The sequence below is a fragment of the Stegodyphus dumicola genome, chromosome 2 (assembly GCF_044657685.1).
Source record: "Stegodyphus dumicola isolate Sdum_Otavi_A_Nest chromosome 2, ASM4465768v1".
Taxonomy (NCBI): Eukaryota; Metazoa; Arthropoda; class Arachnida; order Araneae; family Eresidae; genus Stegodyphus; species Stegodyphus dumicola.
Window position 1 is genome coordinate 250,910,282 of NC_140769.1, and position 26,679 is coordinate 250,936,960.

The 26,679-nt window shown below is 33.1% G+C and overlaps 2 protein-coding genes across 3 annotated transcripts in view; one reads left to right on the top strand and one right to left on the bottom strand.

Annotated features, from left to right (window-relative positions):
* The window catches only part of LOC146998937 (general transcription factor II-I repeat domain-containing protein 2-like), a 66,941-nt gene extending 49,422 nt beyond the window's left edge, over positions 1–17,519 (bottom strand). Inside the window, exon 1 of the mRNA XM_085812016.1 lies at positions 17,361–17,519. Within this exon, the coding sequence (XP_085668142.1) occupies positions 17,361–17,436 (76 nt within the window). The 5' untranslated portion in view covers positions 17,437–17,519. The remainder of the gene's footprint in view (positions 1–17,360) is intronic.
* Positions 5,268–26,679, top strand: part of LOC118198283 (nucleoside hydrolase-like) — a 53,892-nt gene continuing 32,480 nt past the window's right edge. The window contains exon 1 of one of the 2 annotated variants that reach the window (XM_035369921.2): positions 5,268–5,617. Coding sequence is in view for 1 of the 2 variants with exons in the window: in XM_085812013.1 (XP_085668139.1) it covers positions 6,065–6,107 (43 nt within the window). In the remaining variant the exon portion in view is untranslated. Of the gene's footprint in view, positions 5,618–5,822; positions 6,108–26,679 lie in introns of those variants that run through there. The other variant, XM_085812013.1, reaches the window with a different exon arrangement.

Sequence of the window (26,679 nt, forward strand, 5' to 3'; positions counted from 1 at the left end):
TATTAGCTAATAAGAGAATTATTGAAGTTAGTAAAGTAATGAAAATCAACGTTATTGAAAGAAAATTCTAAAAGCATTTACATTTCCAGAAATATATCAAAGTTCCTTTTCTTAAAAACAGCAGGTGTTTCGTAGTTTTTATTTCTATTTCATTAAAAGCTGAACTTGTAAAATAAAAATTTTCTATTAGTGTAAGGTAAACAAAAAGAAAATCAAGAGACAATCCGTATCATGAATGAAATTCAGGTCTTACATCGGATTAAAAAGAAATATTCTGAATCTAAATGTTTATGCCTATTTAGCACAAAATGCGTTTTTTTGTGTTATAAATTTAACTAAAACCATTCTTATAACAGTATGTTGCCTTTAAACTGGGTAAAAGTGTTAAGTATATTTTCTGATGGTATTGATATACTTGTCAAAGAAGTTCTAGAAACCTCAAATGTCGAAAGAGCATATGATAAGAATCTCCTTTCCTATCGCTACGTCAGTTACAGGTTAAGGGGTGGCTTGAATGGATAAAGGTAATGTTTGTGCAAAAATATAGTAGTTCTATTTTGAAATGAGAAATAATTCGCTTTTTGTCAATTAAGGAAACTTGTGGTATTATTAAACAGAATGTCAGTGAAAGACATTGCGTTTGCATAGTGAATTATGAAGGTACTGAAAGGTAGCAAAGAAGGTGAATGAAAGAATTAATTTGAACAAATAAGGTAAGGCTATCATTAAAAGAAAAAGCTGTTTAAAAGATGTATGTTAGAATTAAAAGTAAGATGTTAAAATTTAAAAAGATGTAACAGAGTAAAACCAAAGAATACTGGTAATTCCTATCTGGAAAACAGTAATTTGAGTACGATATTGAAAAAGTTGGTTTTAAGAATTTCTTTATGCATGTGATGCAAAACCATTGCTAGTTTATCATGAGTGCTGACATAGATGCAATTAGTGCAGGAAAAATAGTAAAATTAGTATAGTTAGTGTCTCTAAAACATGAAAAATAATAGTGTGAGCAGTGTAAATTCATTTGAAGTACTGAAATATGACATAGACTAAATATCAGAAAATGTAAGAAATATTTTGGTATGTGTGGATGAAACACTGAACGTGGTTGTAAAATTAGAAATGAAAATTATCAACACACTTAAAGGTAATCGGGATTTAAAACTAAACATGATGTTAGAAACTTTGAAGACCATAAAACTATATGAGAAAGAAATACATTTAGATATAAATGGTATTAAACTGTAAAGTTGTGAATGGAAATTTCTGAGTAAAACCTGTAGATGATCTATTATGATCGAGGAATAAAACAAGTATTATAAAAATTGTAAGGAAATATTTGAATATGGAGTAAATGAAAACAATCCATATCGTTAAAATGAATAAAAAGGGATAAAATGTTGGAATTACGAGTGATGAGACAGAAATAAAAACATTATAATAAATAAGTTAAACTAGAATTAAGAAATATAAACACAGAAGGGAAATCATGAACGTAAGTAAAGCAATTAAAAGTTATAGACTTAAGTTTTTTTAAAAAATATTCGGTAATGTAAGGAAGATATTGTTAAACACGTGAAAGAAATTAGAAATTCTGTAGAAAATTTAGTAAAAGAACTAAGATCACGAAAAATAAACGTTTCTTTTTAAATACAATTTCATACCACTAAGTTAAAGTGTGTATAGAATACTAGAATGGTTTAAAAAAAGTAAATGAAGTTAAAATTCAGAAAATATTGAACATTATAACGTTAAAAAAAGTGTGAAATTGCATCTAAAATTAAGTAATGTAACAAATAAACAGCATGTGCGGGAACGTTTGTGAAATATAACGTATAAGTTAAAAATCAGGTATTCTGAAATTTATGAAAGGTATGATAAAAAAAATAGTATGTGGAAATTAAATAAAATATTACAAATTAGAAACGTTAAGTATTAAAAAAATATGACAGTAAATGAATATGTTATTATGAACAGAAAACCTAAGAAATAAGTTAAAGTTTCATGGAAAACTAGAAAGGATAAAAGTATCAGACTAAAACTGAGTAATAAAAACAAATTATCTTGTAGTTACATTTTCATAACATGATGAACTATCATTAAAGGAAAGTCTTTTTTATATTTGTTTCTTTTACATTGTTTTCAGAGTCGCGCATTGAATAATTTTAACACCAAACTTAAAAAATATATTTCTAAAACATATAATTCACTTTTTCGTCAAGAGAGGGCAGCATCGCCATTTCATCAAAATTAAGATGCAGAAAATATTTCCCGTTGCCAAATTAAAAAAAACTAACTTTAAATGAAAAGCAGGAGGTCTACAATTCAACCAGCAGTCTACCAACAACTCAACTCAACTCGAGACCACGCCCCTTTGGTGTGATGACGTTGCCTTTGGCCCCGTCCTCTGTGTGACGTCATTGACCACGCCCTCAGCTCCTCAGCTCCTCCTGCCGCAGAACGCCCATTTTCATGCTACTTACGGGTTTAATTCGTTCCGTAACCTTGCTCTTATGTCAAATTGTTCGTATCTCAAAGCAATTTTCCCCATTGAAATTAATTGAAATGCTATTAATCCGTTCCAGCTCCCAAAACACCCCTCAGTTGTTTTTGTTAAGTGTTTTTGAATAAGAAAAATATATTTACGAGAAGAAAATTTTTTTATTAATAACAAATACATATTCTATAAAAACATAATTAAAAGAAAATTGAAGTGCTTACGGAAGCGCTTAATTCTCGTCACTGGTCTTCGCTTTTTTTTGTCCGTTTTGCTCGTTTTCACCTGCAGATCGTTTCGAAAACTGTCCAAGGAGGTTTGTTTCTTCCTCCCTTTCAGGATATTGCGGAAATAAGTTAGGCAAGTTTCGTTGAACAACTCCGATGCACGACCAGTTGCAACGTTTTCGGGGTGATTTTTATCCACGAACTCTACAACTTTCTCCCACATTCCCAAGAACTCCTTTATATCTCTTGTAGGGATGACCTCCTCCATCTCTGGCTGCTCCTCTTCAAAACTAATTTTTTGTTGAACCACCGTATGCTGCTGCGAATGTAGATCGTGTAACTCCTCGGTTGTCAGCTCCTGAGACTGTTCCTCGACGAGTTCGTTGACATCTCTTTCATTCATCCACAGACCCATGGATTTTCCCAGAGAAACAAGTCTAGTCTGAGGTGGGAGAAACTGTTAGACGCTGCACACGACACCAACATGCGCGCGCATGTTGCGATCGTGTGCAGCGGTGTAGTGTGCGATTCCTCATATCTCAAATCTTGCTCTCATCTCAAAGCAAAATATCGCTCGCTCGTATCTCAAAACACTCGTAAATTAGGGCACTCGTATATCGATACCTGTATTATTGAAAATTGATGTTATTATTTACAATTTTGCCTTTTTACTTCCTTGTACGAAATAAAAAGGAAGTATTGTAATAGCGAAAAGTTTCAGGCAGCATATTTCAACGAAAATATCGATTTTGACTGCTATCGAATGCAATTTAACGATGTTTTTGCGTGGCATCTGTACGTAAGGACAGAATAAAGGACTTTTTCTCCCAAAACGGATTATAAAATAGATTTAAAACGGATTCAGAAGAGATTTTTTTCCATGACGTCTCTACGCACGTACGTATGTAGGTATCTCGCATAATTCAGAAATGTATAGCCTTAGAAAGTTGAAATTTTGTATATGGGACTGCTATAACATGCAGTTATGCCCCTCTCTTTTTGGTTGAAAGCGGCCGTTCAATCTGTTACTCGGCTCGGTGAGCTCAGCTTTTTTTATTCTTATATGTTGGTAAATTTTGCATTTTTTGCTTTAAAAGCGATTAAATTATGTTGTTCTAATGTTCCGAATAAGTTTTTATGCCTTTTGTTAAACTGCATGTAATAGTTGTAGAATTATCAACAATTTAAAAGTTGTTTAAGTACGACTAAGCCTAATAGAGCAGCCATATTTGTTTACATTTGAAACTTGGCAGAATAGTGAATTAAATGAGTTTCTGCACTTTCAGTGTCTTTTTGCTGAGTGGGACCAAAATTAAACTTTCAGTCTTGTGCACCGAAAAATCTGCCATCTCGCACGCTGGCCAAATTGCTTGATTTTGCACAGAAACTCTAATTTTAATAGTAAAAAAAAAACTGTAACTGTTTTAATTTTTTGGCATGTTATGTTTTTCTATATTTTTCAATTTTTAACCCTCTGAGCTGCCAGGGTTCTCTTTAAGGAAGCACAAATTTCCCAAAACTATTATGAGAACGAATTATTTTTTTTATTTTAATGTAAAAACTATCCTGGTATTTCATACCTGGATTTGTGTACTTTTGTTATATTGCCTTGATTTCTTTGACATATTTTAATATGCACGCATATATACGTTTTTATACAGATATCACAAAAAATATTCTAGGCCGTATATATACGGCCTTGCCGCTTAGAGGGTTTTAATAAAGATATTTTGAGTTTTTATTCATTTTTGCCTTGTCGCGAAGTGAGAAGTCAATTAATCTCTAATGAGAAATATATCTAATGAAATTCGAGAAAATAAGTTTAAATGAAATGCAGCAAAAAATGGGTAAAATTTAATAGGCCGTAGTCGTGGGGTATACACATCAGATTTCTTGTTTTACACTAAATGATTTTATTTTTGGGTAATTATTTTCGAATATGAACCAGTGCGCAAATTACTGTTGTAAAAATTAAATAAGCAATCCAGGAAAGAAATAATCCGTTTTACATCCTAAGAGACAAACTGTTTCAGTTTACGATCATTTCGGTTGACGATCACGAACGAATCAGATCTCGAACGAATTACATTCATCGAACCGAGGTTTCACTGTATTTTCATATTCGATCTAAAACGTTTTATAAATTTAGATTTTTTTTAGTTCTAGCACATTCGGCATTCCGATTACAATAATGATAATAATATGAGCTAGACGTATTAATTCATACTTTATATCGAGTGCAGCAGACAGTGGATTAAGCAATTCACATTTAACTCTAATATATAATTATTTAATTTAAGGCGCATTTTATTTTATCATTCATCATACCAACAACAGTAAACCTTACCTTGTCAGTATGAAGTAAACTGCGCAAGTAAATTGAAAATGATTATGGTATATATTTTGAAATCATGATAAGTTACAAATACACCGACTGAATTCTGCGGAAGAAAATCAACTGGGAAGATAAATCTAGCTGGAGTTTAGATAAGAAGTTCAAGGAAGAATCATGAGATTATTGTGAAGTGTTTGTTTTTCTGTGCTCTTCTAAAGTCATATTTCTAAGTGCATAAATTTCACAAAGATCCTGTATTGAATCGGTTGAATGAAGCTGAATTTAATATATGCAAATGTTTTTACAGTGTAATATTATCTGCTTCAAACCTTCAAAATAGTCTTCACGAAAGCGCTCATTGAACAGCATTGATTTAAGTTGTATTATATGTATAACAGCGGAAAATGAAAAACTATTTCCAGCGGTGTCAAGGAATTGTTCTTAAATGTGTATGGCGAATTAATACATGTTAAGTGCTGGAGTTTCAACTGGAACTTATAGTATAAATGATTGTTAATTGCAACCTTGAGTCGTGAATTCATTGATGAATACACTGAGGTAAGTTCTGGCACCTTTTTCCTTGATTGTCGAACACATGTTAACTTCCCACTTGGTACAACTCTGATATACGCCCTAATTTCACCAAATGTGGCGATATGTATTCTGCGCTGGTTTTTGGCGCGATTGCGTGTTCTATGGCAACCCTGTTGACGTTGAACAATCTTTAGCTGGAGCTCGTTGATTCGCGTCTGTGTCTGAGAAGATGGGAGGGAAAGATAAAGAAGTTGTTGAATTGAAGTTCGGCAAAAGGAAATATCATTGTGGCCATCCTGTTGAGGGGTAGTGGGTATTTGGAGGTGTGGAAGGAGGGTCTGGGAGATTATTTTTAATGCCTGTGCATGATAGAAGTAGGGATTTGTGATTTTATTTATTTGTGAACCATAGTATAAATTTTCTGGAGTGTGTCTGGCTGTCATGTAAATACGATAGTGATTACGTGGCGGTATGAAATTGGCATTTCTGCTGCTCGAAAAAGCATTAATTCATAGTAAGTGCATTTTATTTTATTCTTGTTCTTATTTTGTAGAATGTTATGTTCATTGGTTATTTAGTATGAATTTCTGTCGTTGTTGTTTTTTTAACAAAACGCTGTGTACATGGTATTATTTGAAATTTATTGTTATTATGTTATTTTACTAAAGCGAGGTGTGCGTAGATCGCAGATTCGTTCCTTGCCTAAATTGTGCAATTCGTAGATGTTTTTTAAAGGTTAAACAGGATGCTGCGTACACAATATTCTTTGAAATTTATTGTTATGTTAATTTATTAAAGCGAGGTGTGCGTAGTTCGTAGATTCGTTCCTTGCCTAAATTGTGCAATTCGTAGATGTTTTTTTAAGTTTAAACAGGATGCTGTGTACATGGTATTCTTTGAAATTTATTGTTGTTATGCTAATTTATTAAAGCGAGGTGTGCGTAGTTTGTAAATTTGTTCGTTGCCTACATTGTGCCATTCGTAGACTTTTTTTAAGTTAAAACGTGGCTGTGTGCATGGATTCTTGTCAAATATTTTTGGTTAGAAACTTTAAGTTTTTGCTATCTAAATTTTTTGTTTTTGTTTCGGATTTTTAGCTTAAATCGTGTGTTCAAAACGTAGTTTTTGCATGTGCGAAAACCGCGTTTTTGGAGACATTTTAGGCTTAAAGTTCGAAATATAAACAAAAAATTTAGATAGTAATATGGCAGCATGAAGTTTCTCGCCCAAAATGTTTGGCGACTTGAGGGCGCATATCAGAGTAGTTCCTATCACTTTTCATAAATATACAAACATGCAGTTAGTAGTTTTATGATATAAGGTAGTATACCGTAAAATGCCCTAAACTAGGGTTTCTTAAAAGTTTTGGTGTGAGGACCCCATAATATTTACGAAATAAGCATTGCGCAAATCCGACACAGGCGTGAGTGGAACTGTCAGTTTCTTTACTTGCACTGTAATATACTATTGCAGTTTTAGGTCAACTTTAATTTTAAAGTAAAATGAACGTTTCTATTATAAAAAAATGCGTCGAAAGGATTTTTTTTGTATAGTTTTTTATCTATTTTTAGATACATTATGTAAGAATATTTGCTAATTGTAAAATTATTATAACAGTAAATTAAATATAAAAATTGCTAAAATTTTTGGCGATCCCCTACTGCAGGTCACGCGACCCCAACTGAGATCGCGATCCACAGTTTAAGAAATGATGCCCTAAATAAAAAGAAAGAAAAGTAAGTAAAATGTCCCCCCCCTACAAATTCAGTATTTGTTTTGTTTTATAGTTGGTGCAAAATATTTTTGCTAAGTGATAACGTTGAGTTGGCTGCGTATTTTCCCAGGTGACAGGTGAAAGCGGGTCTGGACACCCGGGCGGACCCGCTTCAAACTTTTCGGGTATTGCCCGGAGTCAACAATTGTCTAGGACAAGCAGTTTCTGATTATCTAAGAGCATCACATCGAGAGTTCGCATAGAGATATTTTATATAAATAAATATAAGAAAAATGAAAAATATGTAAAAGATTAAATTAGAAGAGAAAATTAATTCCCTTCTGTATTCTAAAAATAGTAACCTGTGTTTGCATTGCGTCATTTCGAGAAAAATCTATGTCATATGATTCTTACGTAATTATTATGATGTAAATGGAACTAGAACTCAACCAGCCCATAGTAATTTTACAGCAATATTAACCATCCAATCAAAATGCATTGAGAACCAAAACTAACTCCTTCTGAATTCAGATTTCATTCTGAACATAACGCACTTTCCTTCCACGCTTTGGCTTAGCTAGACTGCTGTCTGTCTGCTACTGTTTTCTTGCTTTAAATTTATCAAAAATGTAAGCCTTTTAGAACAGTCACATTTAATGTGCCGACTTGTGTGTTACCGCAACAAGTTGCTGGAAATAAAACTGAAGATTTAATCTGCCTTCGCCTCCAATTTCCTGGTCATTGCTTCTGAGTTTGAATATATCACATACATACCAGACGTTGATTCACTGAAGTACACTTATTCGTTCGTAAGGAGACACGTTGATGCGCTCATGTGAATTGAAACATGCACAAAAGTAAAGCATTATATACATACGACTGGTCGAATCCCTAAGTTATTATAAAGCTCACACTGATAGACTAAGATACACACACTGAGTCACAAGGGCATATTTCTTGCATACAGTATTTCCTTAGAGTGTCAGACGGCTGAACGGGAGGGTGGAATTCCTTTATGTTGTACATTTTGAATCTGACTCCTCCTACCTCCTTTTGAGCATCGTACCAGCTGCCAAAGCGACGACATCGCTGAACACTGGCAGTCCTTTCTGGGTTCGAATCTCGGCGAATAGGCTGGCTGCATGGGAGTTTTCGTAGTTTTTCCTATCTGCAACATAGATACGAATCAATTTTTCATAAAAATTCCTCCACGAAGGCAACTCTTCCCATAAGCAGATAGCCTCGAGTTGCTTTGCCATAATAAATTAATCTTAACTCTTGAGTAAATGTTTTCTCCCATTTGAATGAGTCAGCTAATCAAATAGCATAGAACAGCGGTTCTCAACCATCTAAGCAAAAATTGAAAAACGTTAGTACCACCACTACATTTTACAATGATTATGTTTCAGTTTCTGAATAGAAATATTAAAAAAGAATTTCCCATTTGTACAACCTATTGGTTACAGCCGAAAACATCGCGGACCAAAACGTCGCGGAGAAAACAACGCAAGGCGAAAACGTCGTGTTACAAAACATCGTGGAAAAAAGCATCGCGAAGAGAAAGCATCGCAGTTCTAAAACATCGTGGTACAAAACATCGTCGTCGAAAATAAAGCGGTTCAAAAACTTCGCAGTTTAAAAACATCGTCGTCGAAAATATCGTGGTAAAAAATAAAGTATCTACAAATCATCGCATGACGATAACATCGCAGAAATGCTTTCTTTTAAGGCTTTAATAACTGTAATGGATATTCCCATAATGATTTGTGAGCGCAAGATGGAAAGAAGGATAATTTTTACTTTCATATTTTTTATTAACTTATAAATTTTTGCTGAGAAAATGAGAATAAGCATAGAAAATTAATGCAACTTATAGCACTCAATAGAATTTTAAACCGACATAGTTAACTAACAAAGGCCGTTAATAAATCATTTTTATAAAGTTTTTAATGGTAATTTTTCATGAAAAGTATAATCTATAAGTTGCATTTAATTGTCTATGCTTGAGTTTTCTTCTTACGTTTTCAGCAAAACTTTATTAGCCAATAAAGAACTGTGAAAGTAAAAATTATCTTTCTTTACATCTTGCGCTCACAAATCATTATGGAAATATCCATTTACAATTATTAAAACTTGAAAAAAGCATGTCTGCGATGTTATCGTCATGCGATGATTTGTAGATACTTTATTTTTTACCACGATATTTTCGACGACGATGTTTTTAAAACTGCGAAGTTTTTGAACCGCTTTATTTTCGACGACGATGTTTTGTACCACGATGTTTTAGGACTGCGATGTTTTCTCTTTGCGATGTTTTCTCCCAAGATGTTTTGTAACACGGCTTTTTCGCCTTGCGTTGTTTTCTCCGCGACGTTTTCGTCCGCGATGTTTTTGCCGCGATGTTATCGGCGGACACCAACCTATTGGCTATTTGTATTAAATATGAACACTTTGGATTAAAAATTGATCTCTATTTTTAGTTATCAAAATTTAAGTTATAATACTTTAATTCTAAAATTTATTGTGAAATGTGGGCCTGTTTAAGAGAGGTAAATTTTTTTACATCTGGTCATATTTCACTTAACTTTAACCTTAAATTAAGAACCACGTTTAATTTTGTTCTGTATTTTTTTTTTTTTTTTTTCAAACATAACATCGAAGAAAATACTTGTTCATACAAATAGGTTGCGCAAAAAGGGAATAAAAATTTAATAGCTTTATCTGAAACGTCTTTAAATTTTTTTTACATTCAGCCTAAAGTTAACAAGTGTGTTATTTTTGAAATCTTCAGGTAGAGTTCCATCACAGATAATTTCTATCAATTGTTCATTTTCTTCATAAAAATTTTGAATTTAATAGTTAAAATTACTTTGTTTCTTTGCATACCACTACTCTTCTCTTGCGTACCAGCGGTTGAGAATCGCTGACACACAAGACTTTTTTAAAAATACTGCCAGATATCTTCCATTAACGGTTGCCTCCTCTCCGGTTTCGACCGAAGATGCCGAATTTCAGTACAGATTACTGGGTTTCGGTTTTGTAAATTGAATCCCCGGGCTAATTGATAATTTCTTCGAATATGAATTGTGATTTGATAAAACGACCTTGCTTTTTAAGGGGGGCTCATACATAACCCCTTATGATCTTCGAATATGTGACTGTTGCAAGAATTGGAATATTTTATTTATTTTAAAAGCAATTACTTCCAACGTTTTACAGCTGACTACATAATATAGCTGCTTTAGGAACTAGTAACCAGAAAGTTTGTATTGCCACAAATATTTTTGTAATTTAATCCGCTTTGTGGCAAAATGTTTCGTCATGTTTACACCTTGCGCGCATGATATTTTAAAAATGGCTAATGGTACACACTTGAAATTGGATGGAATTCTTTGTATGGGCACTATTTTCTAACTGAACCCAAAATCCGATGAATATTTTAATATTAAAAAATTTTATGCACGAAAACATTACAGATTTTTTTAATAAAATACATTTTATAAACTCAACTCCAAATAAAATAAAAATTTAACATGAAATTCTTAGAATTTTTGGTTCACGGTTCAAGCTATATATTAAATATGGAATTAAATTATGCAACAGAATGTTTTAAACTGTGCGCACAAGGTGGAAACATGACGAAATATTTTGTCACAAAGCGGATTAAATTACAAGAATTTTTGTGGCAACACAAACTTTGTGATCACTATTTCAGAAAGCAGCTATATTATGTAGTCAGCTGTAAGACGTTGGAAGTAATTGCTTTTATAATAAATAAATTATCTCAGTTCTTGCAACAGTCACATATTCGAAGATCTTATGGGTTTTAAGGTGTATGAGTCCCCTTCATATGAGATAAAATGAAGGCTCTATAAACATTCTTTTACTCGGCACATAACGCTTCTCCTTTTATTCGTTTATGTATATAGCAGTTTCAGCTGCTCGGCTCAAGGCTAAATTTAACCGTAACATTATTAGCATTGATGTTATTCATCCGTTAACCGTTTAGGTTACTACTGTCATATACCTTCTCCAATAAAGTCCAAACCCGGCTTTTATTTTAGCAACCGTTAATTGTAGACATAGACTACCAATTTCGAAAATGCTTTAAATGACTCAAATGTTCATGATTGGCATTTTTAAATTTAAAGACACCATTTTTGTAAAAAATAGTAAAAATTACGAAAACTAAATTTTTGCATGCTCCTCCACCCCCTATACTTATATTTAATAAAGTTTTATACTCGATATAAGAAATAAAACATAAACAATTTCACTCTTGTACGACACAAAAATTGACCGAGATATTTAATTTCAAAACTTTTGATTTATAACAAAATTTTTAATTTGCATTGATGCGTTGGTTAAGAAATAAATTAAAATCATTCCAAGTTGATTTTTCTCCTTAAATACCATTCAATGGTATTCTTTTGCGATTTTCTAATACCTTTAATTGATTTTTATTTTTATTTTTAGCCTAAAGGGTGCGTTAGCTCTGAAAGGCTATCAGTCTCGAAAAGGCATTTTACCCCAAATCACTAAGCATGTTGAATGACTTTTCAAATCGTTGCCACCAAATATTATCGCCCTGTATTATATTTGAAGACATTAAATAATGAAGAATCTGCATCAATGTATGTATGTTTCTCGCATTGTGAGAAAACAACGTTACCTAGGGTTACCTTGAATAAAGCCAAATTACTAAACATAATGAATCCACCCGAACATAGGCACCTAGAAGACCGAATTTCAAATTTGTTTTATTATCTATTTCATATTTTGTAAAATTTTAACGAATTTTTGATTAGCAAACTCAACGATTTCAAAGTGACAAATGGCAACACTGCGCGGAAAAAACACTTCTATCTCCAGAGCGCGAGACTATCTATCGTATATTCTAAAGATATGCTGTTTTCTAAATATTTTGTGGTTTTGGGCATAATGTAAAATCTCAAAGCTGTCAGTTTTTTTTTTAAATTTTATTATCTAATTCCTATTTTGTAAACTTAAAACGAATTTTTGTTTAAAAACTCAAAAATTCCAAAACGAGCAAAATCAGTATTATATGGAATACAGCATTTTTATCTCCAGATATTGTATCTCAAAAATTCTAGAAGATATGCTGTTTTTAAATATTTTTAGCCCAGGGGGACTTTAGTCCAAATGCCCTCGAAACGGCTTTCGAAATGTGACGTGTGTGTAAATGAGAAAAACGCCCTTTGGACGTAATATAAAATCTAAAAGCTTTAATTTTTTTTTAAATATATATTTGGTATGCTGAAATTTCGCATGAGCAATTTATGTTTCCAAATCTAAAAATAGTAATCTCATGAGGTTTTATCACTTTTGAATCATGATCTGGTAATCCTGCAAAATATCTGTTAAAGTAAGAAATATTTTCTATTTTTAATTAATGCAAATAATATTTCGAGTTTTCTATGTGCCAATGCTGAAGTCTGTGTATGATTTTAGAACACAAATTCTATAAGATTGTATGAAAAACATCTCCATTTTGAAAAATAAAATTACCTTGATCAATAATTTTCCCCAGTAATCTATATAGAAATGCTCATCATTTAAAATCTTAATTTTATTTTCAGTTACGTGCGATTGCTCGTGAATTTATGTACAGCTTTTGAATAAGAAACTCCTATTTTAATATCAAATATCTCAGTCAATTGTGTGTAAGTCAAAACTTTTCCGTTTCATTTTTAGTAAATTCCTACTATTAGCTCACACTCTGCCTATACCTTGTTCAAATTTTCAATCGTTAATAAAATACTTTTTATTCATCCACTCAAGTTCAAATACATTTTTTTAAACTTGCAGTGGATAACTTTTGATGTTAATACAGTTTTTTCACATATTAAAGTCAATTCCTACTTATTTATTCCTGTTTATCGGAACTAAAGATATGCTAGGGAGGAAAACAATTGGATTCATCACCGAAATTCGGTTGGCCTAATTTTCGCCGCGCGCAAATGTATGAATAAGACATTCTATCAGTCACTATGAACTTTGGCAATAATGGTGTTCACAAGAATCGAGCCAATAGCAGTGCAATTTCCCGCCAAACGCAGCTATGGTACTGCTGAACGAAGAATGCTACCGTTAATAGTACTATAATGGGCAGCAACAGTACATACGATGCAAGGTAGCACTATAGATTATGCAGTAATATATCTAGGACGAAAACTCTTCGCAACAGCTCAAGCATATGTCGCCTTGAGTCGTGGGAAATCATTAGATGGAACATTAATTGAAGAACTGGACTGCTCGAAACTGCACTAGAAAGGTTCCTTGCAATAATGAAACATTACAAGAGATGGATAGAAAGAGAAATTATAGACCACCATCAGCTTCATAAATTAGAAACGAAAAAATGTTAATAAAAAGTAAAATAAAAATTTTCTTTGTTGACCTAAGTAGGAATTGACTTTAAAATATTTTTTTTTATACTAGCAGCTTCGCTGCCAGCCTTCGTCTGGCTTTTAAATGTACCGGGAAAATGGCTGAAGGGAACACCAAACATTAAATTTAAAAACTGCGTAGAATTTTACTCTGCAGAACAACTTCATAAAAAAAGTTATTACGTATAACAAAATTACAATGAAATAAGCAATATCCCTTAATACAAATATTAATTATCCTAAGAAATAAACTAACCAACTTCCCTTTGCAAAATCTTAAGAACTCAAATGGTATACAGGAGGTTAAGAACTTTGTTTCCTAAAAAAATCACTCAAAACTTTTCAATATCTTAAAAACAGTGAAATGAGCAATAAATAACATAAAAGAATAAAAAAAAAAAAAAAAAAAAAATTCTGAAAAGCAAAGTTAATTAATGATATTTTATCTTATATTTTCAAGAGAAAAAAATTACAATGAAATAAGCTATATCCCTTAATATAAATAGTAATTATCCTCATAAAAAATTAACCAACTTTCCGTTCAAGAAAAAAAATCATGCAAGACTTTTCAATGTCTTACAAACAGTGAAATAAGCAAAAAATAACATGAAAGCAACTCAAAAAACATAAAATTCCGCGCAGAATTTTACTCTACAGAACAACTTTATCAAAAAAATCAATAAAAGTGTATTATATATATATATAAAAATGACAATGAAATATGTCAATCTCTTAAAAACAGTGGCATAAGAAATACGATGAAAAACTGTTGCCAAACCCATATTTCTAAAAGAATGAAACTATTCAAAATATCAAAAGTCTATCAACAACAATAAGACAGGAAAATTGTTGCTAAAATCACATTTTTAATGATGTGAGATGTGAGAAGTGTACTCGGAAGCTTCATTTAAAATTTTTTTTTTAAATACAAAATATTATCATTTTTCCAAAATTCTTTTTGTAAAAGCAGTCGCAAGGATGGAAGTTTAACGTGTCCAAAAATCAAAGAAAAATAAACTGTACATTTAAAAAAATAAACTTTTTTAAAAAATATCCCGTTGAAAAGGTATTAAGCTCTCTTTGTTAAATAAATTCGTATTTAATGGATTTATTGAAACACGAAATTTATTTTAAGTTCAGAAAATAGCTAAGTGCCTACGTTTCATGACGATGTGAAAATTAGTGTGTAGAGTAAAATCTCGCTTTCTTATAGCCCATTATGTCTCAAAATGACGCGATTTCGTCACAAAACATAAAATTAAAAAAATTCGAATTCGAATTTCGAAAAAAATCGCTTCGAGGTGCACTGGCTATTGTCTAGATGCACCTATGTACCAAATTTCGTAGCCGTGGGTCTGTTAGCTTACGTGCAACACGCAAACGAAAGACACACACACACAGACAGACTCTTTCTTTTATTATATGTAGAGATTACTTGTTTATAATGAGTAAAAGAATTTCCTAAACATAAATATAGGGATCGGAGGAGTGTATAAAAAGTTATCCGGGATCACGGAATCTGCTTTCCCGACATTAATCCGGATAATCGACAGTACTTTCTGTTTTAATAGGTTGTAGAGTCGTTAGGTAATTGTTAAAAATAAAATGATCATGTGATCAGTCGCCGTGATTAACGGTCGTCTGAATTCTTTTCCCAGCAGGCCTTGCGGCAAATGTTTATGAAAGTAAGGCTTTAGAATTTGGGTGTAAGATATTTCTTGGATTACTAGGCTAGTTTTTTATTTCCTGTTCTCGGATTAATTACGCAGTATTGTTAATCTCGTATTAATTACTGTTCTCTTATTAATTACGCTTAGAGTTTTCAGTCAATATGCTTTTTGTGTGTGATGTGAATAAAAATCGGAAAAAAACTAGATAACATGGTCTTCATTCAAGATCCTTCAATTCAAGAACCGTTCAGTTTTCTAGTGATGATATTGTGAATTTTTTTCAGTAATTCTGAAGCAAGAGACGTGAAAAATGAGAAATGCCGTCGTTGGTACTCGAACCTAGACCTCTCGAATACGCACCGAGTATATTACCGTTACACCACGAAGGCATGCATAAAGGCGGGAGAAAATACAAGGTAGCACAGTCTTTGTCTAGTGGTTACTTCGCAATCATTAAATTTTGAACCTTATAAATTTTGAAATTATAAAGTAACGAATGTTCCTGAAGTTACTACACAGAATATGTAATGTAAAATTTATTACACATTCCCCCAAAAAGATCTCCCTAATTTATATAACATTGTTTTACCAGAAAGATCTCTTTAGTTATTTTAAAGCATTATTTATTTACAGCATTTAAGAAAACTTGTTGTAGAGAAATAACTTGCTTAAGTGTTCACTATTTATCTTTGTAATTAATTCGTAATTTTATTACCATAAAGGTGTTAATAAAGTGACATCCCCCCTTTAACATTAGTGATTTCCTTTAGCAGATTCCAAATACTTTGAAGTGGATATATCCATTAAGCAAACTGAAAATCGGCATCGCAAAGATTCTCCAAGGTGACCGAAACTCCACAAAAGACCGAAATTGTTCGGAACTGTAATTAGTCATCTTACACAGCATTCACTGTTTTAATAAATGCAACGGCATTTTGCGTCGATTCACTATAAACGGTGGGCTTTAGTGTAGAATTGGGTGCCCTTTCGATTGGCAACATTTTTTTAAAAAATTTTGGCGATGAAATCTCACTTCTGGTTGCCAAGATAGTTTTAAATTTGTTTTAGCTTCCCAATTTTATTTAAATGAAAATAGATTGAAGTGTACATGGACATATTTAAGGCAGTGCGCAATGTCTAGTTTGTGCAATTCTAAGATGTTTTTTTAAGTAAAAACAGATCGATGTGTACTTGGACACAGATCTTATTCAATTCTTCGACTTCTTATTTTGGTTTCGTGTAGCGGCCATCTTGAAATTGTGACTTCCTGGCGCCGATCTTGGCGTCAAGAAAGAATCGCCAATAAACAAGGGGCACCCAATTGTAAACTTTTAAACGGTGTACCGCTTTTTAAATTATTGCCACCAAATACCATCCCCCTGCATTATATTTAAAGAAACTAATTAATGAGGAATTTACATGAATGTATGTATGTGAAAAAAAGACGGAGGCATCAAATTTTGAATAATGACATATCCACTCGAACATGGGCACCTAGAAGAGCGGATTTTTAATTTCGAATTTTTAGCTATTTCATATTTTGTAAAACTTTAACGAATTGTTGATTAATAAAATTAACGACTTCAAAGCGAACAATGGCAATGCTATACGGAAAAGAAAAACATTTTTATCTCCAGCGCACGAGATTGTCTATTGGAAATTCTGATGACATTGCCCTTGAATTGAATTTTAGGTGGTTAGTCACAAGAACATGATATTTAATAAATAAAGGTAACCCACAAAACGTTAAAAAAAAACGCCCCTTTGGGCGTAATATAAAATCTGAAGGCTCTCAGATTTTTTTTAAATAAATGTCAGGTTCAAACACGGAGTCTGAAATTGCTGTTAGTAACTATACTTTGCACCAACGATCGTATATTATTTCTGATACCTTTAAAGTTAATAACACAGGATAGAGTTCTTGAATTCAATAAAATGGAATGCATTGATAAAAGTTATTAACTAATACTTACCACCAAAAGGGAGGAGGTTGCCTGAAAATGCCACCCTGACTCGCTGACAGTCGTACGATTTATGGCAGAAAGGCATTTCCTCTAGTTAGCATTGAAACCGAGACGTTAAGCGTAAACATAGCTCGAAAATGTTAAACAGTCACAGCTGCAAGGAGAAGTGAACTAACGAACTGGGAATAAATTACTGAAATTGAATATAAAGAGGTTTCTGTTTTTTCGCCAGTTTTATAATTATTTACACAAGATATGCGTCTGAGATATCAAGCAAAGCTTATCTTTAGATCGGGAAAAATTTCATTAGAAAAGGGGTTAGATTGTTTTCGTTCGCGGTTAAGACATACTTTAGTAGTATGTAGATATCGATGGTAAAGTACTTAGAATTTTACACGCGTATAGACATAAAACCTCAGACATCTAGTAGCAGTAAATACACAGCTGAAGCGAGACAAAATTTAAAAGAAAACACACCCATTATCTAGAAGTTTGAATAGCTTTCTCTTTGGTTCGAAAAAACTCAAAATTCGAAGGAGGGGGGGGGGAAATCGCATTAATCGAATAGCTTTCTCTTATATTCGAAGAAGGTTAGTCCAAGTATAGTTCGAAATTTATTTTTATTTCTGGCTGATTAATTCTATGGACGATGCATCAGCTATAAATAGGGTGATTTTTTAAACTTTTCTAGCGTTTTATGTTTGCATTTTGCTTTATATTTATATTTGTTTTATATGTATGTTTTATATTTGTATTTGTTTTATATGTATGTTTTATATTTATATTTATATTTGTTTTATATGTATGTTTTATATTTATATTTGTTTTATATTTATATATGTATTATACTTATATTTGTTTTATATATATGTAATGTTTATACACTGTTCACTTGCATTTATTTATTTTTTAGCAGCAGATGTGCTATTAGTCTCAGAGCTCACTTTTGTGTCCGAATCACTTTTCAAATGATGTTCCACCAAATGTTTGGTTCTTAATGAAACGCATTTATGCCCTTTTATGAAACGCATATAATCAAAAAATAAGACTTCATTAGTGGGCAAGCCCGCTACATGAGCGGGCTGCGGCCAAAGCAAAATTTATAAGTTCTATATACACCTAAAAAGAAAATGCATAAAAATACTTCAGCATGAATGAAATCAGTTCAATCTTTCCAAGCAACAACCAATTCGTAAAAATTTTTTTGTTGCCAAACCAGAAATTTATTACTTTATATTATCGCCCAGTATTATATTTAAAAAAATTAATTAATTAAAAATCTTTCATAAATGTATGTATGTTTCTTGCACTTGAAAAAAGTAACGGTACCTAGAGACATCAGCTTTTGAATAATGTAGTGCTAGTCGTCGAATATGGGCATCTGAAAGCCCAAATTAGGAATCTGGAATTTGTTTTATTATCTATTTCATATTTTGTAAAATTTTAACGAATTTTTTTAAAACTAACTCAGCAATTTGAAAGCGAGCAATAGCAATACTGTACCGGGGGGGGGATATCTCAAGCACGCGAGATTGTGTATCGGAAATTCTAAAGATATATTCTAAATTATTTTGGGATATTGCTGTCGAATTGAATTTTACGGCATTATTATTATTATTAACTATTATTATTATTATTTTAATTTCTGCCGAGCACAAAATTTTTGAACAACCTCCATTTTTAAACTTAAATATAAACATCAAAATATCATTCTCAAAGTTATAAAGTTAAACTGCGATCTAAAATCTTCTATTCATGTTTGGAAATTTATGCATAAATTTAAATTATATATAAATTGTTTTGGAAATTATGCATAAGTTTATAAGGTATTTCTCCCGCCTTCTTGGCATGCCTTCGTGGGGTGGTGGTCTGCACGCTCGGCGCGTAATTGAGAGATCCGAGGTTTGATTCTCGGCGAAGGCATTATATGTTTTTTCATCTTGACAGCTTCCAAAAAAAAATGTCTAATGTCTCTACAAATTTAAAATCTGGCGAGAGAAATAAGGAGTGACAGAAAAGGCTAACAAATTAAAATAACTGTTAGAAAAACTAACATAAACCTTATAAACTGTGTATGAATTATATAATTTTCATTAGAAAATTTTCAAATTAATGCATAAATTTAAATTCCAAAATTTCAAAAATATGAATAAGTTTAAATTTTCACTTCTTCATGAGATTATAAGAAACTCCTGTAAACGTTTGTATAAAACTTGTAAGATCTAATTTTATTTGCTAACATACACGGCTACTAGACCTAATGTATATAAATGTCTCTTTAGCGACTTAAGACTAGAAGATGAATACGACAAGGGAAGGGTATAAAAAACCCTTTTATTGAACTCAATTATTTACAGATGGCACGGTTTTACGTGCTTACAATTTCACCATCCACTTGTGGTAAGGAACTTGAAGATAATGGTAACAAACTAAATTTTAGTAATAAGCTAGTAATTCAAGATTACACAAATCAATTTAACCTAGATATATGGCCCTTTATATGTCAGTGCCAAATATGATTTTCGGATACCTAGAGAGTTAAACTGAAATACAATTAAGAAGTATATAGATAGTGGAATAATAAGTCTTAAAATCATTTTTATTCATAACAAACCTGGTGAAAAGAAACAAAAGTTCTTTTAAAAGGCACAATTTACAAAGGCTTATTATCTAATTTCTTGAAACATGTTATATGGATTAAGGAATTATATTAAATTAAAATATTTTTTTTGCCTTTGCCAGAGCAAAGTCACTGCTCAAGTAGCACGGCAACGTCGTAACGACGTTGCGCCAAAATCATTGCGGATGTCGTTGCAAAAACGTTGTAATATGTCTTTAAGACGCCCAGATGTTCCTGAAACTCCACTGTTTTGAAACCGTTGCAAAGACGTCTTTATTACGTCTTTGCAGATGAGGTTTTTGTCGCACAGACATCGTTATTGCCTCTTTTTTAGATTATATTTCGAATTTGAAATCATCGTATCACGACGTCTAAATGTTCGCAGAATTCGACCTTTTTCCAACAGTTGTGAAAACGTCATTATTATGTCCTTGTGTTACATATTGATTTATGCAGAAAAATAAGCTTAATAATTAATGTATTTTCCTTCTTTTTTAAAATTTTGTATTCCTTGTATTTTTCTAAAGTTTAAATATTTTATCATTTCCTTGAAAACCAGAAGATACACAATTTTTTCTCTTTAGACTAAATATGCATAATTAATAATAGCCTTAATTATTTTCAGTACTTTAAACTATATTTTTTTAAATAACTTAAATTCCAAGTTACGATTATTTAAGATTTAATATATATTTATTCGCATTTTATAGTAAAAAATATAACCATTAACTTCTATATCTCCAAAATGTGCAAATGAAACATCGTGTAAAGTAGTTAAAAAGTGTGATAAAAAATATTTCATACAAAAATATACCTAAATCTAATAAGCAAAAAAAAAAAAAAAAAAAAAAAAAAACCTTCCATATTCATATCTAAAATGAAATAATAACCTAACAAACAACATACATGACAGCACTATTTAAGAAAAAATATAAACTAGAAGTGTTGAAAGTATAAACAGCAGAAAGAAGGTAACAGAATTAAAATTTCTAATTAATAAAAAAATGTGTTTTTTAAATAGTAAGCAATTAAAAGTGCAATAATTATGGATTGCAGTATTTACTAGTAATGCTGATTTTTCTTAATACAATTTCTTTCGATCATATGTTAATGTATTTACTTATTTTTAGTTTATACATTTTAGAATAGTGGTAGATTACAATGATTATTTCAAGCACTTTTTATGATCAATAACTTTCCTTTTGTTACTGTAAAGTACGTTAAAGAAATAGCACACGACGAAATTTTTTGTTTCTATTTATTATGAATTTCTTTGTTATCACAAGCACATAAAAAGTAAGAGAAGAAAATAGAATATACTTAAATTTAATAAAAATAAAACCTAATTTCCAACATTCATTTATTGAGATAATCTAATAAACATACATAACGGCAATAGAATATACTTAAATTTAATAAAAAATAAAACCTAATTTCCAACATTCATTTATTGAGATTGTAGGGTTTATATTTATTTTAAATAACATTTATTTTAAGTTTAAACTATCTTTCCTGTCAAGCCTTACTTTCCCCTAGAATAGCCAATGCCAGAGTATGTAAATTTTAGTAGAACGCGCAAGGATTCAAATTCTCAGCGGAAGTATTCTGAGTTAAATAGAAGGGAAATGAGTTCGAAGGTGTGCTTTCTTGCTTCACGAGCGTGGAGGTGGCTAGTTAGAAATTGAAGAACCACGCGTTTCGGCCTGTGTGCTTGCCTTGGCAGTTTGTTAATCTTTCAACGTAATATTCAGAAGATTGCTGAATTATCAGCGTATCTTAGAACGCGGTGAGGTTAGTTACGTTTAGAGAGCCTCGTAGTTAGTCACTTGTTATTATCTCTTTTCAGTTTCTTATTTTTATTTTACCGCCGGGTCGGCGAAGTTTGTGAGCGTCAAGAGCACGCATTTGTAATTTCTAAAGTTAAATAAAAAGGGATTTAAACCCTTCTCAAGACTTTGGTCTACTTTCCAGTTCTTAGCAGTCACCACTATTGTTGCGTGCAGGTTGGAAGCGCGCAACGTTACATTGGCGCCCGAACACTTGTTGAACTGAAATGGCCGAAAATTGGATGGAAGTTGCTGGACAACAACAAGAAATGGCAAGCCAATTGGAAGGATTTGGATACCTGGTCCAGACGATGAGAGCCTCCATCATACCAAACATCAATTTCGACGGAAAAAATTCGGTGGCAATATTTCTAGAAGGCCTAGACAATCACTTCCAGCTCTACCCTGTGCCTGAAAGACAAAAAGTTGCCATCGCCACATCTGCACTAAAAGGACAGGCCGCGCTATGGTGGAAGAATATAGGCAGATTTTTATTAGGGGAATTCGGAGGCCAGACCTATACATTTGAAAATTTCAAAAAATCGTTATTAAAGGCCTTCACCATAGTGAAAGATCGAGCAAGGCTAGAAGCCGAACTATATAGTTTTTATCAACGGAATATAGAAGAGTTGACGGACTTTATTCTGCGAAAAATTAAGCTGACGGATATGCTGTATGGGAAGAAACCCGACGCGGAGGTTATTGAAATAATCTTACCAAGATTGTTACCTGCTGTTCAAGACTACTTCGAAATTAGAAACCCAAGCACATTGCAGGAGCTCTCTTCGAATTGGCGGTCAAGTTTCAAAATCGCAGAATAGCGGAAAAAGCTAGAGGGGCATCGTATTCTCAAAATATCCAAAGGCAATCTTCAAATGAGCAGACCAGAAATGCAAACCGCTCTTATAGGGGAAAGAGCTATCAAGCTAACTCATCGAACCTCGAAGGTCAAGGCCCAAAAAGGAAATTTCAAAACAAACGTCCGCCTACCCAGAAGGCAGAAGTTGAAAGGAAAGCTTTAAACGAGTAGAGGGGCCTGTGAAAGCGAGGGTTCAGACCCCGGAAGTTTTGAAAAAACTCTCAAGAAGACACTTAAATACGGTCATCGTAAAGAACTCACAGCTACCAATTATACAAGTCCTGGTTGGCGATGTACAGTAGAAGCCCTCATCGATACAGGAGCAGAAGGTAATTTTATGAGTGATATTTTTTTAAGAACTTTAATAGGTTTCGATTATTTAAAAATAAAAACACGGAAATCATAGCAGCACAAGGACAAACTTGTCAATGTATCGGAAAACTATCTTTAAAGATACAAGTTCAGAATGAAAGCCTTAAAGTATTAATTTGTGTAGTAAAAAATTTGCAAAATCCACTTATTTTAGGTATTGAGTTTTTAAGGGCCGCGAGGGCCAAACTCAATTTTCAGGACAGTTCTATTGTGCTGGAGATGGACCGAAGGGTGGTGGAACCAGTGGAACAACCGCAAGTCGACCTTAGCCATTTGAATGACCATGAATGTCAAGCCATCCAGCAAGTGGTGAGTACTTTTTCAAACTTGTTTTCAGAACGGCCTGGTAGCTGTCAAATAGTTACGCATGAGATACAGTTAACTGCCGACAAACCCTGTAGGACTAAACCTTATCGCTATGATAAACAGAAAGAGCTAATCATAGAAGAACATATTCAGGAAATGTCAAAGAACAAAATAATAACGCCCATAAATAGTGAGTACGCGAGTCCAGTCGTACTATGTAGGAAAAAGAACGAGTTTCCTCCTTCGGATAAAAGGGCTTGGAGGTTTGCTATCGATTACAGAAAACTGAATAGTATTACTAAATTCCCAATTTACCCTTTGCCGGTTATAGAGGAAATTATTAGAAAGATTAAATCTACAAGATACATGACTACTTTGGACTTAACGTCTGGCTACTATCAAATAGCTATGAGACCCGAAGACATACAAAAAACCGCGTTTATAACAAAATCGGGCACTTATGCATTTTTACGCATGCCCTTTGGGTTGTGTAGGGCCACATCAACATTCCAGAGAGCTATGGACATTGTTCTAAAGCCTGTCCTAGGAAAATCGACTTTAATCTATCTAGATGATATAATTATGACGAGTAGTACGTTGGAACAACATATTAAAGATCTAGAAGTTTTTAAATTATTAAAAGAGGCCGGTCTTACAATTAACGCCTCAAAATGCAAGTTCGCAACTAAAGAACTTAAATATCTGGGTTATAAAATTTCGCAAAAGGGTATAGAAACTCAAGATCCAAAAATAAAAGCTATCAAGAATTTCCCACCTCCCAACACCGCCAAGAAACTTTTTCTTTCCTTGGGTTATGTTCTTATTATCGGTCATTCATAAAAGATTTTGCTAATATTGTTGAACCCTTGTTAGTAATTAAAAGAAAGAAAAGTAAATTCACGTGGACAGCAGAAGCAAATACCGCATTCGAAAGGTTAAAAGAAGCGCTTATCAATGTCCCTGTTTTGAAATTCCCGGAGGGGGACGAAACCCTGGAAATTGCAGCAGATGCGTCGGACTATGCCGTGGGTGCGGTTCTTATGCAAAATGGCCATCCTTTGGCATTTTTTAGTAAAACGTTGAATCATACACAAAGGAATTATACAGCTACAGAGAGAGAAACATTAGCCGTATTAATGGCTGTACACAAATTTCGAGTTTATTTCGGCAAAGCACCAGTAACAGTCTTTTCGCATCATGCGGCTGTTGGTAGACTTTACTTGGGGAAAAACCTAACGCCCAGGTTAATAAGATGGGCTTTAAAACTCCAAGAATATAATATCACAATAAAATATAAACCGGGTAAGAAAAACAATGTAGCTGACGCACTTTCTCGTATAAAACTGGACGATGAAGGCAATGAACTTAAATGCGCTGTGTTGACTTCAAAAATTTTAGATTCTAGAGATACAATTATTGCTGAATTGAAAGCTGATCCTGAATTTGGAAGTATCTATGCATATTTGAAAGACCCCGAAAACTTTGAGCACACAGATATCGATGCGATAACAAATAGAGCAGAAAACTATGAAATAATAGATAATTTATTATTTTATACGAAAACAACAAACGAAAGCATTTTGAAGGAATTATACGACGCGAAAACAGCGGGTCATTTAGGGGTCAGAAAGACTTTAAAAAGGGTACGCGAGGCGGTATATTTCCCGCAATTATACAAAATAGTAACTGCGTATGTCAGGTCCTGCAATCAATGTCAGTTAATAAATGATGTTAATTACAGCCCGGCCGGGTACTTAAATAGCATTCGCGCTACATTTCCGAATGAAATTTTAGGCATAGATCTTCTTGGTCCTTTCCCCCAGAGTGAGTTAAATAAAAATCGTTTTCTTTTAGTAATTGTAGATCATTTTTCAAAATGGACAGAAATTGTTCCACTTAAACGCGCGTCAGCCAAAACATTCGCAGGTGCATTCTTACACAGATACATTTTAAAATACGGTGCACCGATAAAAGTCATTAGCGATAACGGTAAACAATTCATTAGTCAAATATTTGAAAACATATGCACTGGACTTGGCATATGCCATATCAAAATGGTTCCGTATAGACCACAGGCAAACATAGCAGAAAGAGTTAATAAAAACATTGTAAAAATAATTCGAAGTTACGTGAGCACACATCACAAGCGCTGGGATGGCTATATAAATGAATTAGCTTATGCTTTAAGAACGGCAAATCACGATACTACGGGAAAAACCCCAGCAGAATTATTTTTAGGCCGAAAGTTAATTACGCCTTTAGATAAATTATTCTTTGTGCAACAAAGAGAGCAAGAATTTAAACAGAAAGATGTGCAAACACTTATTGACCAGGCGATTAAAAGCTCGGATAGGGCAAGAAATAGACAAAAGTTATATTATGATAGAAAACGCCGTGAAGCAGATTTTAAAGTTGGGGATAAAGTGTTGAAGCGGAAATTTTCTTTATCAAGTGCCCCAGACAATTTTACTGCTTTACATTTGAAGGCCCCTATGTAATTCAGGAAATCAAGGGAGTCGTATTGTACCTTAAGAACGAGAGAGAGGAAATCTGTAAAGCAAGTCCCGACCAGGTGAAAAAATATTATAATCAAAATGATTTTGAAATCCTTAAAAGTTTCTTGCAGGACTCAAGCGTAAAAGAAGTAGAAGGTCCAGAAGTAACGTCACCCGTTCCACCACCCAAGAAGCAGAGAACTGAAGAGAAACCTAGCCCTTCTACAACCCATGCGACGGTACCAAAAAGAAAAAATGAAAACTTTCAAACTCCAGCATTTAAGAAAAACAAGAATGCAGATCCACCGCGTAAAGAAACCTTGGTAAAGAGGAAAACACCACTTACAACGTATCGCAGTAGAAATTCTACATCGAGGAGAACGCTTCCAGGGCCAGAGAGTGAGGTGCAAACAAGGCCGCCGTTCCCCAGAACGAAAAGACAGCAAGAGGAACGAAAGGACCAACAGAAGAAATTCAAGAATGATTCCAGACCGGAGGACGTCAAGACCAGCCGTCCAAGGGAAAACGGAAAAGACAGCAACCCGACGACTACCACTCCAAGAGGCCAGCATGCAGAGGGCGAAAAAGAAAAAGCAACGTGGACGACACTCGGAGGACACTAAGGAGAAGACTGACGTCGATGAAACCTATAACGTGGGAGCAGTTCTGCCAGAAGAGAATGTCGGAGTTCCAATCATCGAAAACTCAAAGATAAGTTAAAATCTTCTATGAATTTTTTTTCTTTTGTTCAGAAATGTTATGCGTAAATACGAAGTTCTATGTTTTGACGGAAGTCAATGTGTCTCGGTTGAGACTTAGTTTTCTTTTACTTTATTTAGCTAAGGCAAAA